At 38.8% G+C, this 16,757-nt stretch overlaps 1 protein-coding gene across 6 annotated transcripts in view; it reads left to right on the forward strand.

Annotated features, from left to right (window-relative positions):
* Nucleotides 1-16,757, forward strand: part of SCAPER (S-phase cyclin A associated protein in the ER) — a 492,749-nt gene that overhangs the window by 102,429 nt on the left and 373,563 nt on the right. For all 6 annotated transcript variants that reach the window (XM_067754830.1, XM_067754870.1, XM_067754881.1 and 3 more), the window contains exon 6: nt 15,333-15,433. In XM_067754830.1, coding sequence (XP_067610931.1) covers nt 15,333-15,433 — 101 coding nt within the window. The remainder of the gene's footprint in view (nt 1-15,332; nt 15,434-16,757) is intronic.

Here is a 16,757-nt window from a genome sequence, read left to right on the forward strand (position 1 = left end):
GAAAATTCTTTTTGTGACAGAAAGCTAGGGAATGCTCTGATATAATGGGGTCATGTCAGAAATACATAGGAGCCAGCATTAAGGGCTTCTGATTGTCCAAATCTGGGACAATTTGAGCATCAAAACAAATATAGTAATGGATCATTCAATAATGTAGGAATTGATGAATCCATACTGTTATGAATAACTAAATGAATAAATAGGCAAATGAGGGAGAAGGGACAGCACCTTTCCTACAATAGGATGCTAAGTAGTAAATGTAGAGGGAATGATGGAATTAGAAAATCATCATTTAGCAACTATTATAATAATTTATTCAGGCAAGAATCACCAATGGATCTTAAATTAGTGGGTGAAATTTTGTTGAAGAACAGGATATTTATATAGTCACAAAATGTTTCTCTATAAAATATTAATTACAAAGAAAAATAGGAAGTTTAGGTGGGGGAGTTGGTAGGTACCACTTAATCAAATCATCAAGGTTATTATCACCAGTAATAGGACATATACATAGCAGGTGTCCTTTTATTTATTTATTTTTGGCTGCATTGGGCCTTCGTTGCTGTGCGTGGGCTTTTCTCTAGTTGCAGCGAATGGGGGCTACTCTTCGTTGCGATGTGCAGGCTTCTCATTGCGGTGGCTTCTCTTGTTGTGGAGCAAGGCTCTAGGGACGTGGGCTTCAGTAGTTGTGGCTCGCGGGTTCTAGAGCGCAGGCTCAGTAGTTGTGGCGTACGGGCTTAGTTGCTCCGTGGCATGTGGGATCTTCCTGGACCAGGGCTTGAACCCGTGCCCCCTGCATTGGCAGGCAGATTCTTAACCACTGCGCCACCAGGGAAGCCCCAGGTACCTTTTTAAATAATGCACTAAGGCCACAACATCAGAAATGTGATATTCCTGATAATTTAATTTGACCTGAAATTGATTGACATATTATGAAATAACTGGCCTGTATCCTTTATAAATATGAGGTCATGAAAGACTGAGGAAGAACTGTAGCAGAACTAAGCGGACAGGACAGTTAAATGCAATGCCTGATCCTCGACTGGATCCTGGATTAGATTATTTTTTTTCTCTAACGTACGGTAGTGGGGCAGTTGGTAAAATGTGAGTGGTTTGAAGGACCCACACTTCCTGAATTCAAAACTTACTTCAAAGTTATAATAATCAAAGCAGTAAGTTACCAGAACAATGATAGACGTATAGATCAATGCAATAACATTGAGAGCCTAGAAATAAATCCACACATCTGTGGCCACTGTTTTTTGACAGGGGTGCCAAGACTATTTCATGGGGAAAGAATAGTGTTTTCAACACATGGTGCTGGGACAACTAGACATCCACACGCAAATAATGAATTTGGATACCTACCTCACACCATGTGCAAAAAATTAACTGAAAATGGAGCAAAGACCTAAATGTAAGAGATAAAACTATAAAACTATTTGAAGAAAACATAGATGGAAATCTTTGTAACCTTGGACTGGGCAATAGTTTCTTAGATATGATACCCAAAGCACAAATAATTAAATTAAAAATATGTAAATTGAACTTCAACAAAAGTAAAAACTTATGTGTGTTATAGGACACTATTAAGCCAACACTATTAAGTCAAAAGACACCTCACAGAATGAGAGAAAATATTTTCAAACCATATGTCTGATAACAGTCTAATATACACAATATATGAAGAACTCCTACCGTCCAACAATAAAAGGGACAAATGACCCAGTTAAAAAATAGGCAAAGAATTTAAATAGGAGAGACCTTCAAGATGTCGGAAGAGTGAGACGTGGAGATCACCTTCCTCCCCACAAATACATCAGAAATACATCTACATGTGGAGCAACTCCTACAGAACACCTACTGAACGCTGGCAGAAGACCTCAGACTTCCCAAAAGGCAAGAAACTCCCCACATACCTGGGTAGGGCAAAAGAAAAAAAAAAACAGGCAAAAGAATAGGGATGGGACCTGCACCACTGGGAGGGAGCTGCGAAGGAGGAAAAGTTTCCACACACTAGGAAGCCCCTTGAGAGATGGGGGCTGGTGGGGGGAAGCTTCGGAGCCATGGAGGAGAGCGCAGCAACAGCAGTGCAGAGGGCAAAGTGGAGAGTTTCGCGCACAGAAGATCGGTGCGGACCAGCACTCACCAGCCTGAGAGGCTTGTCTGCTCACCCTCCGGGACAGGTGGGGGCTGGGAGATGAGGCTCCGGCTTCTTCAGAGGTCAGAGGTCAGATACCAGGGAGAGGACTGGGGTTGGCTGCGTGAACACAGCCTGAAGGGGCCTAGTGCACCACAGCTAGCCAGAGGGAGTCCGGGAAGAAGTCTGGACCTGGCTAAGAGGCAAGAGACCATTGTTTCAGGGTGCGCAAGGAGAGGGGATTCAGAGCACTGCCTAAACGAGCTCCAGAGACAGGCGTGAGCTGCAGCTATTAGCAGGGACACCAGAGGTGGGCATGAAATGCTAAGGCTGCTGCTGCAGCCACCAAGAATCCTGTGTGCAAGCACAGGTCACTGTCCACACCTCTCCTTGGGAGAGCCTGTGCAGCCCGCCACTGCCAGGGTCTCATGATCCAGGGACAGCTTCCCCAGGAGAACAGATGAAGTGCCTCAGGCTGGTGCAACTTTACATTGGCCTCTGCTGCCGCAGGCTCGCCCCGCATTCCATAACCCTCCCTCCGCCCCGGCCTGGGTGAGCCAGAGCCCCCTAATCAGCTGCTACTTTAACCCCATCCTGTCTGAGCGAAGAACAGACGGCCTCAGGCAACCTGCACGCAGAGGCGGGGCCACATCCAAAGCTGAACCCCAGGAGCTGTGTGAACAAAGAAGAGAAAGGGAAATCTCTCCCAGCGGCCTCAGGAGTAGATTAAATCTCCACAACCTACTTGATGTGCCCTGCATCTGTGTAATGCCTGACTAGACAACGAATCATCCCAAAATTGAGGCAGTGGACTTTGGGAGCAGCAATATATATATATTTTTTCCTTTTTCTCTTTTTCTGAATGTGTATTTGTATGCTTCTTTGTGTGATTTTATCTGTATAGCTTTGCTCTTACCATTTGTCCTAGGGTTCTGTCTGTCCGTTTTTTTTTTTGTTTTTTTTTTTAAGTATAGTTTTTAGCAATTGTTATTATTGGTGGATTTGTTTTCCAGTTTGGTTGCTCTCTTCTACCTGTTTTTCTGTTTTCTTTTTTTTCTTCTTAATTTTTTAAATTTTTAATAATTATTTCTATTTTAATAACTATTTTATTCTATTTTATTTTTTTCTTTCTTTCTTTCTTTTGCTCTCCATGTTCTTCTGAGCTGTGTGGCTGACAGGGTCTTGTGCTCCAGCCGAGTGTCAGGCCTGTGCCTCTGGGAGGTACAGGTGGGAGGTGGGAGAGCCAAGTTCAGGATGTTGGTCCACCAGAGACCTCCTGGCTCCATGTAATATCAAATGGTGAAAGATCTCCCAGAGATCTCCATCTCAACGCTAAGACCCAGCTCCACTCAACGACCAGCAAGCTACAGTGCTGGACACCCTATGCCAAACGAGTAGCAGGACAGGAACACAACACCACGCATTATCAGAGAGGCCGCCTAAAATCATAATAAAGTCATAGACACCCCCAACACACCACTGGACGTCGTCTTCCTCAACATAAAGACAAGATCCAGCCTCATCCACCAGAACACAGGCACTAGTCCCCTCCACCAGGAAGCCTACACAACCCATTGAACCAACCTTACCCACTGGGGGTAGACACCAAAAACAACTGGAACTACAAACCTGCAGCCAGAAAAAGGGGACCCCAAACACAGTAAGTTAAGTAAGATGACAAGACAGAGAAACACACAGCAGATGAAGGAGCAAGGTAAAAACCCATCAGACCAAAGAAATGAAGAGGAAATAGGCAGTCTACTTGAAAAAGAATTCAGAGTAATGATAGTAAATATGATCCAAAATCTTGGAAATAGAATGGAGAAAATATGAGAAATGTTTAATAAGGACCTAGAAGAACTAAAGAGCAAACAAACAGTGATGAAGAACACAATAAATGAAATTAAAAATTCTCTAGAAGGAATCAATAGCAGAATAGCTGAGGCAGAAGAACAGAGAAGTGACCTGGAAGATAAAATAGTGGAAATAACTACCGCAGAGCTGAATAAAGAAAAAAGAATGAAAAGAATTGAGGGCAGTCTCAGAGACCTCTGGGACAAAATTAAACGCACCAACATTCGAATTATAGGGGTCCCAGAGGAAGAAAAGAAGAAGAAAGGGACTGAGAAAATATTTGAGGAGATTATAGTTAAAAACTTCCGTAACATGGGAAAGGAAATAGTTAATCAAGTCCAGGAAGTGCAGAGAGTCCCATACAGGATAAATCCAAGGAGAACAGGCCAGGACACATATTAATCACGCTATCAAAAATTAGAAACATGGAAAAATATTAAAAGCAGCAAGGGAAAAACAACAAATAACATACAAGGGAATCCCCATAAGGTTAACAGTTGATCTTTCGGCAGAAACTCTGCAAGCCAGAAGGGAGTGGCAGGACATATTTAAAGTGATGAAAGGAAAAAACCTACAATCAAGGTTACTCTAAGCAGCCAGGATCTCATTCAGATTTGATGGAGAAACTAAAACCTTTAAAGACAGCAAAAGTTAGGGGAATTCAGCACCACCTAACCAGCTTTACAGCAAATGCTAAAGGATCTTCTCTAGGCAGGAAACACAAGAGAAGGAAAAAACCTAGAATAACAAACCCAAAACAATTAAGAAAATGGTAATAGAAACATACATATTGATAATTACCTTAAATGTAAATGGATTATGTGCTTCAACCAAAAGACATAGACTAGCTGAATGGATACAAAAACAAGACCTATGTGTATGCTGTCTATAAGAGACCCACTTCAGACCTAGGGACACACAAACTGAAGGTGAGGGGATGGAAAAAGTTAGTCCATGCAAATGGAAATCAAAAGAAAGCTGGAGCAGCAATTCTCATATCAGGCAAAATAGACTTTAAGACTATTACCAGAGATGACGACGGACACTGCATAATGATCAAGGGATTGATCCAAGAAGAAGATATAACAATTGTAAATATTTATACACGCAACGAAGGAGCACCTCAATACATAAGGCAAATGCTAACAGCCATAAAAGAAGAAATTGACAGTAACACAATCATAGTAGGGGACTTTAACACCCCACTTTCACCGATGGATAGATCATCCAAAATGAACATAAATAAGGAAACACAAGCTTTAAATGATACATTAAACAAGATGGACTTAATTGATATTTATAGGACATTCCATCCAAAAACAACAGAATACACTTTCTTGTCACGTGCTCATGGAACATTCTCCAGGATAGATCATATCCTGGGTCACAAATCAAGCTTTGGTAAATTTAAGAAATTAGAAATCGTTATCAAGTACCTTTTCTGACCACAAAACTATGAGACTAGAAATCAATTACTGGAAAAATTCTGTAAAAAAATACAAACACATGGAGGCTAAACAATAGTTAATAACCAAGAGATCACTGAAGAAATCAAAGAGGAAATCAAAAAATACCTAGAGACAAATGACAATGAAAACATGACAACCCAAAACCTATGGGATGCAGCAAAAGCAGCTGTAAGAGGGAAGTTTATAGCACATCAATCCTACCTCAAGAAACATCTCAAATAAACAATCTAACCTTACACCTAAAGCACTTAGAGAAAGAAGAACAAAAAAACCCCAAAGTTAGCAGAAGGAAAGAATCATAAAGATCAGATCAGAAATAAATGCAAAAGACATGAAGGAAACAGTAGCAAAGATCAGGAAAACTAAAAGCTGGTTCTTTGAGAAGATAAACAAAATTGATAAACCATTAGCCAGTCTCATCAACAAAAAGAGGAGAAGATTCAAATCAATAGAATTAGAAATGAAAAAGGAGAAGTAACAAGTGACACTGCAGAAATACAAAGGATCGTGAGAGATTACTACAAGCAACTATGTGCCAATAAAATGGACAACCTGGAAGAAATGAACCAATTGTTAGAAAAGCACAACCTTCCAAGACTGAACCAGGAAGAAATAGAAAATGTAAACAGACCAATCACAAGCACTGAAATTGAGACTGTGATTAAAAATCTTCCAACAAACAAAAGCGCAGGACCACATGGCTTCACAGGTGAATTCTATCAAACATTTAGAGAAGAGCTAACACCTCTCCTTCTCAAACTGTTCCAGAATTTACCAGAAGGGGGAACACTCCCAAACTCATTCTATGAGACCACCATCACCCTGATACCAAAACCAGATAAAGATGTCACAAAGAAAGAAAACTACAGGCCAATATCACTGATGAACATAGATGCAAAAATCCTAAACAAAATACTAGCCAACAGGGCTTCCCTGGTGGCGCAGTGGTTGAGAGTCCGCCTGCCGGTGCAGGGGACATGGGTTCATGCCCTGTTGCGGGAAGATCCCACATGCCATGGAGTGGCTGGGCCCGTGAGCCATGGCCGCTGAGCCTGCGTGTCCGGAGCCTGTGCTCCACAACGGGAGAGGCCACAACAGTGAGAGGCCCGCGTACCACAAAAAGAAAATACTAGCAAACGGAATCCAACAGCACATTAAAAGGATCATACACCATGATGAAGTGGGGTGTATACCGGAAATGCAAAGATTCTTCAATATACGCAAATCAATCAATGTGATACACCATATTAACAAACTGAAGAATAAAAACTATATGATAAACTCAAGTCATGTAGAAAAAGCTTTCGACAAAATTCAACACCTGTTTATGAGAAAAATCCTCCAGAAAGTGGGTATAGAGAGAACTTACCTCAACATAATAAAGGCCATATATGACCGACCCACAGCCAACATCGTTCTCAATGGTGAAAAACTGAAACGATTTCCAGTAAGATCAGGAACAAGACAGGTTGTCCACTCTCACCAAGATTATTCACCATAGTTTTGGAAGTTTTAGCCACAGCAATCAGAGAAGAAAAAGAAATAAAAGGAATCCAAATAGGAAAAGAAGAATGTCAATGTTTGAAGATTACATGATACTATGCATAGAGTATCCTGAAGACTCTACCAGAAAACTATTAGAACTAATCAATGAATTTGGTAAAGTAGCAGGATACAAAATTAATAGCCAGAAATCTCTTGCATTCCTATACACTAATGATGAAAAATCTGAAAGAGAAATTAAGGAAATACTCTCATTTACCATTGCAACAAAAAGAATACAATACCTAGGAATAAACCTACCTAAAGAGACAAAAGACCTTTATTGCAGAAAACTATAAGACACTGATGAAAGAAGTTAAAGCCGGTACCAACAGATGGAGAGGTATAGCGTGTTCTTGGACTGGAAGAATCAACATTGTGAAAATGACTATGCTACCCAAAGCAATCTACAGATTTAATGCACTCCCTATCAAACTACCAATGGCAGTTTTAACAGAAATAGAACAAAACTCACAATTTGTATGGAAACACAAAAGACCCTGAATAGCCAAAGCAATCTTGAGAAAGAAAAACGGAGCTGGAGGAATCAGGCTCCCGGACTTGAGACTATACTCCAAAGCTGTAGTAATCAAGATAGTATGGTACTGGCATAGAAACAGAAATATAGATCAGTAGAACAGGCTAGAAAGCCCAGAGGTAAACCCACTCACATATGGTCACTTTATTTTCGATAAAGGAGGCAAGAATATACAATGGAAAAAAGACAGCCTCCTCAATAAGTGGTGCTGGGAAAACTGAACAGCTATGTGTAAAAGAATGAAATTAGAACACTCCCTAACACCATACACAAAAATAAACTCAAAATGGATTAACGACCTAAATATAAGGGCAGACAGTGTAAAACTCTCAGAGGAAAACATAGGCAGAACACTCTATGACATAAACCACAGCAAGATCCTTGTTGACCCACCTCCTAGAGAAATGGAAATAAAAACAAAAATAAACAAATGAGACCTAATGAAACTTAAAAGCTTTAGCACAGCAAAGGAAAACATCAACAGGATGAAAAGGCAGTCCTCAGAATTGGAGAAAATATTTGCAAATGAAGCAACTCTCAAAGGATTAATCTCCAAATTTTACAAGCAGCTTATGCAGCGCAATATCAAAAAAAAACCAACCCAATCCAAAAATGGCTAGAAGACCTAAGTAGACATTTCTCCAAGAAGATATACAGATTGTCAACAAACAGATGAAAGGATTCTCAACATCACTAATCATTAGAGAAATGCAAGTCAAAACTACAATGAGATATCACCTCACACCAGTCAGAATGGCCATCATCAAAAGATCTAGAATCAATAAATGCTGGAGAGGGTGTGGAGAAAAGGGAACCCTCTTGCACTGGTGGTGGGAATGTAAATTGATACAGCCACTATGGAGAACAGTATGGAGGTTCCTTAAAAAACTAAAAATAGAACTACCATACGACCCAGCATTCCCACTACTGGGCATGTACCCTGAGAAAACCATAATTCAAAAATAGTCATGTACCACAGTGTTCACTGCAGCTCTATTTACAACAGCCAGAACATGGAAGCAACCTAAGTGTCCATCGACAGATGAATGGATAAAGAAGATGTGGCACATATATACAATGGAATATTACTCAGCCATAAAAAGAAACCAAATTGAGTTATTTGTAGTGAGGTGGATGGACGTAGAGTCTGTCATACAGAGTGAAGTAAGTTAGAAAGAGAAAAACAAATACCATATGCTAACACATATATATGGAATCTAAAAAAAATTGGTTATGAAGAACCTAGGGGCAGGACAGGAGTAAAGGCGCAGATGTAGAGAATGGACTTGAGGACATGGGGAAGGGGAAGTGTAAGTTGGGACGAAGTCAGAGAGTGGCATGGACATGTATACACTACCAAATGTAAAATAGATAGCTAGTGGGAAGCAGCCGCATAGCACAGGGAAATTAGCTCAGTACTTTGTGGCTACCTAGAGGGGTGGGATAGGGAGGGTGGGAGGGAGGCGCAAGAGGGAAGGCACATGGGGATATATGCATATGTATAGCTGATTCACTCTGTTATAAAGCAGAAGCTAACACACCATTGTAATGCAATTATATCCCCATAAATATGTAAAAAAAAAGAATTTGAATAAACATTTCTCCAAAGAAGATATACAAATGTCCAATAAGCACATGAATATATGCTCAACGTTTTTAGTTGTCAGGGAATTTCAAATAACAACAATAATACCACTTTATCCTCTTTTTGTTGACTAGTATCAAGAAGTCAGAAAATAGCAAATCTCGGCAAGGATATGAAGAATATAGAACCCTCTCATATTGCTGATAACAATGTAAAATGGTACAGCTGTTGTGGAAAAAAGTTTGGTCGTTAGTATTAAATGTTAAACTTCGAGTTACCATATGGCCCTGTAAATCCACTTCCAGTTATACACCCAAGAGAATTTGAAGCATGTGTTCACATAAAGACTTGTACATGAATGTACGTAGCAGCGTTATTCATAATAAGCAAAAAGTGGAAACAACCTGAATATCCATGAGCTGACAAGTGAATAAGCAAGTGTGTTTATTCATGCAATTATTTAGTTATAAAAAGGAATGAAGTACGGATACATGCTACCCGGTGGAAAAACGTTGAAAACATTATACTAAGTAAAAGAAGCCAGCCTCAAAAGACCACATATTGTATGATGCTGTTTATATGAAATGTTCAGAACAGGCCAATCCATGGAGACAGAAAGTTGATTAGTGGTTTCCAAGCCTGGAGAGAGGGGAGCAAAGGGAGTGACTGCTTATGGTTTCTTTTGGGCGTGATGAAAATGTTCTGGAATTAGATAGTTGCACAACTCTTTGCATGTATGTTGCACAACTCTGAATTGTATAATTCAAAATGGTGAGTTTTATGGTGTATGAATTATATCTCAATTTTTAAAATTGAGGAAAAAGTGCCAGTATTATGCAAATTCTTCTAGAACCTAGAAAAATAGAGAATTCTTTCCAGCATAACTTTGATAACGAAAGCACTTACGAGAAAGGAGAATACAGGCCACTCTGGAGTACAGAGTGCACAAGTCCTAAACCATATAACGATGTATCAAATCTGGTTATTTGAAAATTAGGCACTACATCACAATCAAGTCAGTTTCCTTCCAGTCCTGCAGTGTTCCTTTAACATTTGAATATGAAATTAATGTTATTTACCAAATTAGATGAGTGAAGATGAAAAATCATATTGTCTCAGTAGATTTAGGAAAAATATTTGATGAAGTTCAACACCCATTCATGATAAAACTAGCAAACTGGGAATAAAAGGGAACATCCTTACTGATATAAGGAATCTTCTAAAAATTCTAGAGTAAACATCGTACTTAATGGTGAAATGTTGAGAGCTTTCCTTCTGCAGTTGTGAATGAGACAAGAAAGGCTGCTAACCTTATTTCTGTTCAACCTTGTACTTAAGATTTTAGCCAGCAGAGGAATACAAGAATAAGACATAAACGGTATAAGGCTTAGGGAGAAAAATAGATATGTCATTATTCACAGATTATATATATATATATATGTATGTATGTATATATGTATATTTATGAAGTCCAGAAGAATCTAAAGATTAGCTATTAGAAGTACTGAGTGAGTTAAAGTTGCTGGATACAAGTTCAAAATAAAAAAATCAACAGTAACTGAAAAAGAAAAACTTTAAAACAACTTCCATTTATTCTTAGGGTTAAATCTAACAGAAGATGTGTAAGACCTCTACACAGATAAGTGTAATACGTTACTGAGACACATTGAGTAAGATAAATATATGGAGCTATAGATCTGTTCATAGACTAGAAAACAATGTTATAAAAATGTTGGTTTTCTTCCAGGTCATCTATAGAATCAATGCAAATGCAGTGAAAATTCTGATTTTTTTCCCCTGAGAAATTGACACGCTGATTCTAAAATCTATATGGAAATGCAAAAGCCTGGAATTAGCCTAGACAACTTTGAAGTCAAAGATACAGTTGGAGAATTTACTGAGTTTTGAGATTTACTTTAGAGCTGTAGCAACGTATGATAGTTTGGTACTGGTATAAGAATAGATAAACAGACCAGTGTAACAGAGGAGAGATTCTAGAAATAGACCCATGCTCTAAAAGATAATTTTGGAGAATATCTTCCTGACCTTGTGGTAGGAAAAGATTGCTACATCAGTCTTTAGGTGAAAGGCTCATAAATGAGACTACCTTAAATTAGGAATTTCTGTTCATCAAAAATTCCATTCCATTAGGAGGGTGAAAAGGCAAGTATATATGTGCTGCACATATAATCAACAAAAGACACATATCCAAAAAATGTGAAGAACTTCTACACATCAAAAAGAGAAAGACAGTTGACACTCTAGAAAAATGGGAAGTGTCTTGAATAGGCACTTCACAAAAAGAGGATGGCCAGGAAGCATGTGAAAAAGTGCTGAGAATCATTAGTAATCAGAGAAATACATACTAAAACCAAAATGAAACCATTACACCCCCATCAACCGGAATGGCTCAGGTTAAAAACAAAGAAGACCCCAAATGGACAATACCAAGTGTAGGTGAGGGTGTGCAGCAAGTAGAGTTCACATAGACTGCTGGCGGGAGTGGCAACCACTTTGGAAAACAGTTTGGTATTATATACTAAAGTGGAGCATTGGGACTTCCCTGGTGGTCCAGTGGTAACGGATCCACCTTACAATGCAGGGGACGTGGGTTTAGTCCCTGGTCAGGGAACTAATATCCCACATGCCACGGGGCAGCTAACCTATGTGTCACAACTGCTTTGCTCACGCGCCTCAACTAGAAAGCCTGCGTGCCACAAACTACAGAGCCCATGCACTCTGAAACCCGTGCGCCACAACTACAGAGGCTACGCTCCCTGGAGCCTGTGTGCCACAACCAGAGAAGAGGAAACCCACACGCCACAGCTAGAGAGAAGCCCGAGTGCTGCAATGAAAGATCCCGCATGCCTCAATGAAGATCCCGCGTGCTGCAACTAAGACACGAAGCAGCCAAAAATAAATAAAATAAACTTAAAACAATAAATAAAGTGGAACACATGCTTAATCTGTGACTCCGCAATTACACTCTTGGTCATACACTCAACAGAAATATATACACATATGCATAGGACATGTACATGAATAACAGCATATAATTTGTAATATCCCAAATTTGGAAATCACTTAAATCTTCAACATTAGATTGGGTAAATATTGGATAAATAAATATTAAAATGAATACCAACCAATAAACTGGATAAATAAATTTGAGGTTGGCTAAAAAGTGCCTTCGGTTTTGTTTTTTTTTAAAGATTTTTTTTGCATGAGGACCATTTTTAAAGTCTGTATTGAATTTATTACAATATTGCTTCTGTTTTTATGTTCTGGTTTTCTGGTTACAAGGCATGTGGGATCTTAGCTCCCTGACCAGGGAGTGAACCTGCACCCCCTGCATTAGAAGGTGATGTCTTAACCACTGGACCACCAGGGAAGTCCCATCTTCGGTTTTTAAGTAAAAATAAAAGACAAATTTTTCATTTTCACCAAGTACATTATTGAAAAATGTATTCACCCTTTTGTTCCACTACCTTCTGCCATTTTTCAGACAACTTCATAATTCCATCTTCCCCAAACTGTTTTTATCTTTTTGAACAAAGAGCTTTTCCAGGTGCCTTTTACAGTCTTCTAGGGAATTGAAATCTTTTCCATTAAGAGAATTTTGTAAAGACGAAATAAATGGAAGTCTGAAGATGCAGTGTCTGGTGAATACAGTGGATGAATCAGAGCTTCCCAGACAAGCTGTAACAGTTTTTGCCTGGTCATCAAAGAAACATGCGGTCTTGCATTATCCTGATGGAAGATTATGTGTTTTCTGTTGACTGATTGCGGATGCTTTTCGTCGAGTGCTGCTTTCAGTTGGTCTAATTGGGAGCAGTACTTGTTGGAATTAATTGTTTGGTTTTCCGGAAGGAGGATAATAGAGGACTCCCTTCTAATTCCACCATATACACAACATCACCGTCTATGGTTGAAGACCAGCCTTTGGTGTGGTTGGTGGTGGTTCATTTCACTTGTCCCACGATCTCTTCCGTTCCACATTATTGTACAGTATCCACTTTTCATCTATTTTAAAAACGGAATGTTTTCATTACATTTAAGTAGAGAATCGCATGTGGAAATATGGTCAAGAGGGTTTTTTTTGCTTAAGTTATGTGGAACCCAAACATCAAAGCGATTAACATAACCAAGCTGCTGCAAATGAGTTTTGGCACTCGATTTGGATATTTTGAGTATGTTGGCTATCTCCCACGTGGTATAACTGATTGTTCTCAACGAATGTCTCGATTTGATTGCTATCAACTTCAACTGGTCTACCCGACCATGGGGCATCATCCAGTGAGAAGTCTCCAGCACGAAACTTCGCAAACCACTTTTGACACGTTTCATCAGCCACTTTTGACACGTTTCATCAGCCAACTTCTCCATACACAGCAGAGATCTTTTTTTTGTGTTTCATCTGCGTTTTTACCTTTCTTAAAATAATAAAGCATAAAATACCGAAAATGTTACTTTTTTTCTTCCATCTTCAGTATTGAAATGGCTACACAAAAATTCACCAGTTTTGATGTGTTTTTTTAAATGCACACTGATATGACAGCTGTCACATACAGCCTAACAAAATTGTTTTGAATGAAGTTAAAGACAACTAAGTGCTACTAGAGCCATCTTATGGAAAAAACCAAACGAACCTTTTGGCTAACCCAATATTAATACATTAGAATACTGTTTAGTAGTGACCTTGGACAGTGTCAGTAAATGAATCGCAGGTACACTCTGCAATATGAATGAATGTGGTAAATGTACAAAAGAAGCCACAGAGTAATACATACTCTATGTGTTCATTTATGTGAATTTCAAAATCAGGCAAAATTAACCTATTAGAAGTCAAAGCAGTGGTTACTTTGGAACAGGGGTGGAATAGTGATTCGGAGAGGGACATCAGGGAACTTTTAGAGACTGATATTAATAAATTTTTGGTCCTGGGTGGTGGTTGCATGGTTCCTTGCTTTGAAATAATTTATCTGTACATTTATGTTTGTTTTTTAAAAAATTTTATTGGAGTATAGTTGCTTTACAATGTTGTGTTAGTTTCTTGCTGTACAGCAAAATGAATCAGTCATACATACATATATCCATGCTTTTTTAGATTTCCTTCCCATTTAGGTCACCACAGAGCATTGAGTAGAGTTCCCTGTGCTATACAGTAGTTTCTCATTATTTATCTATTTTATACATAGTAGTGTATATATGTCAGTCCCAATCTCCCAGTTCATTCCACCCCTCCTTCCCCCCTTGGTATCCGTAGGTTTGTTCTTTACATCTGTGACTCTATTTCTGCTTTGCAAATAAGTTCATCTCTACCATTTTTCTAGATTCCACATATATGCATTAATATACAATACTTTTCTCTTTCTGACTTACTTCACTCTGTATGACAATCTCTAGGTCCATCCACGTCTCTGCAAATGGCATTATTTTGTTCGTCTTTATGGCTGAGTAATATTCCATTGTATATATATATACCACATCTTCTTTATTCATTCCTCTGTTGATGGCCATTTAGGTTGCTTCCATGTCCTGGCTGTTGTAAATAGTGCTGCAGTGAACATCAGGGTGCATGTATCCTATCGAATTATGTTTTCTTCTGGATACATGCCTAGGAGTGGGATTACTGGGTCATATGGTAGCTCTATTTTTAGTTTTTTAAGGAACCTCCATACTGTTCTCCATAGTGGCTGTATCAATTTACATTCCCACCAACAGTGCAGGAGGCTTCCCTTTTCTCCACAACCTCTCCAGCATTTATTGTTTGTAGAATTTGTAATGATGGCCATTCTGACTGGTGTGAGGTGGTGCCTCATTGTAGTTTTGATTTGCATTTCTCCAATAGTGATGTTGAGCATCTTTTCATGTGTACATTTATGTTTTGTGCACTTTTCTGTTTACTAAATTTAACAATAAAAAAAGGTTAAAAGAATGGTCAGTTGAGAAAGTCTTGAGAAGGAATATCAGTACCATTTCTTGGTCTTTAGACTGTCAGCTTCACCTAATTTCTTACCAAAGAGTGAGAATGAAAATAAAACAACCCCCCCTCAAAAAAATACCTGTAGGTTTTGCTGCTTCCTCAATGAGTATATATAGTGTAAAAAATATTAATTCCTAAGTCCTTTTACTCTAAATTTTTTTCTTGAAACTCTTTAGTTTCAGAATGGAATCTAATGTTTGTTGTTTGTTTTGAATTAGGAGGTGCTAATGATGCTGGATAATTATGTAAGAGATTTCAAAGCGTTGATTGACTGGATTCAACTTCAGGAAAAGCTAGAGAAGACAGATGCTCAAAGCAGGTAATGAATTCTGGTCTTTATAGCAGACAGCAGATTCAAAAACAATTATTAAAATTGACAGTGAACTTGATCTCAGCTTAATTTGAAACTTGTAAAAATCTTAAAGTTGGGAGCTGCATTTCTCAAGTTAAGTAACAAGTATTTATCGGGTACCTACTAGTACAATGCACTTTTATCTGGTACAGAAATTTAATTGCCTAATATGATACATTTACTCCTTTCATGAATTTTCAGTCTAAAGGTCGAATAAAATAGAACTTACTACAATGAAAAACTATTATAGATGTTCAGTGAAAGACAGGGTCATATTTCTTTTGGGGGATAGATCAGGAAAGATTTCATGGAAAATACAGAAGTGTTTAAAGAAAGTGATGGATTTTAACAAAGTGGTTGGCCTTTCAGATGAAGGAAATAAGGATAGCTATAGAAGTGCAGAGTGTGTGAAGTGACAGCATGTAGGGAAAGGTACAGTATTTCTTAATGTAGTAGGCACTGAGGAAAATTGATGAGATGAGGGGAATAATGAGAGATTAGAGATATTTTAGAAAACTTCATTTGGAATCAGCACACAACATCTGAGTGCTATGTGTCAGGCTCTGGGACTATTGTGGTGAAGAAAACAGACATAGTCCCCGCCCTCATGAAGTGCACAGTGCATTGACAGTAAACACTTACTAGTGTACAAAGTGTCATCCAAAAGAAATGTAGTATACTTTGGGAGTATAAGAAAATGCACCATCATGCAGTTTGTTAAGTCCAGGAGGGCTTCCCCAAGGAGGAGGAGGTTACATTTAAGTGGGGAAGAAATATCAAGAAGCAGTTAGCTTGACAAGGAGAGAAGAAAAGTGTAATTCCAGGTAGAGGTGATGGTATATGATATCCTGGAGGTGGAAGAGAGCACAGTGTAGTCAAGAGTTTAAAGTTTAGCAGGGCTGGAGTGAAGAGAGCAGGGGAAAAGTGGCATGAGAGGAGCCTAGAGAGGTAGGGTGAGACCAGATTATGTAGGACTCTGTAGACATGATAAAAACCTTAGACTTTATTTTGAGCCGTAAAGGTTCTTAAGTAAGGAAACCACATACCAGGCTTGTGTTTTTATAAGATCTTTCTGGCTGTAGTGTGGGAAGGTTGAGATTCATCAGTATAGTTTATAGATGATGGCTACTCAGACTAGAGTAAAGGCACTAGGGAGAGTTGAGAGATATTCCAGAGATAGGTAATCCAACTGGATTTAGTATCATTTTGGCTATGTGCAAAGGCAAAAGAACAATTTACTATTTCGTTTAGACTTAAAAGTGAAACCTGAGCCCTTGTGAAATGGGTCAGT

The sequence above is a fragment of the Pseudorca crassidens genome, chromosome 1, assembly GCF_039906515.1.
Source record: "Pseudorca crassidens isolate mPseCra1 chromosome 1, mPseCra1.hap1, whole genome shotgun sequence".
NCBI classification, from domain to species: domain Eukaryota; kingdom Metazoa; phylum Chordata; class Mammalia; order Artiodactyla; family Delphinidae; genus Pseudorca; species Pseudorca crassidens.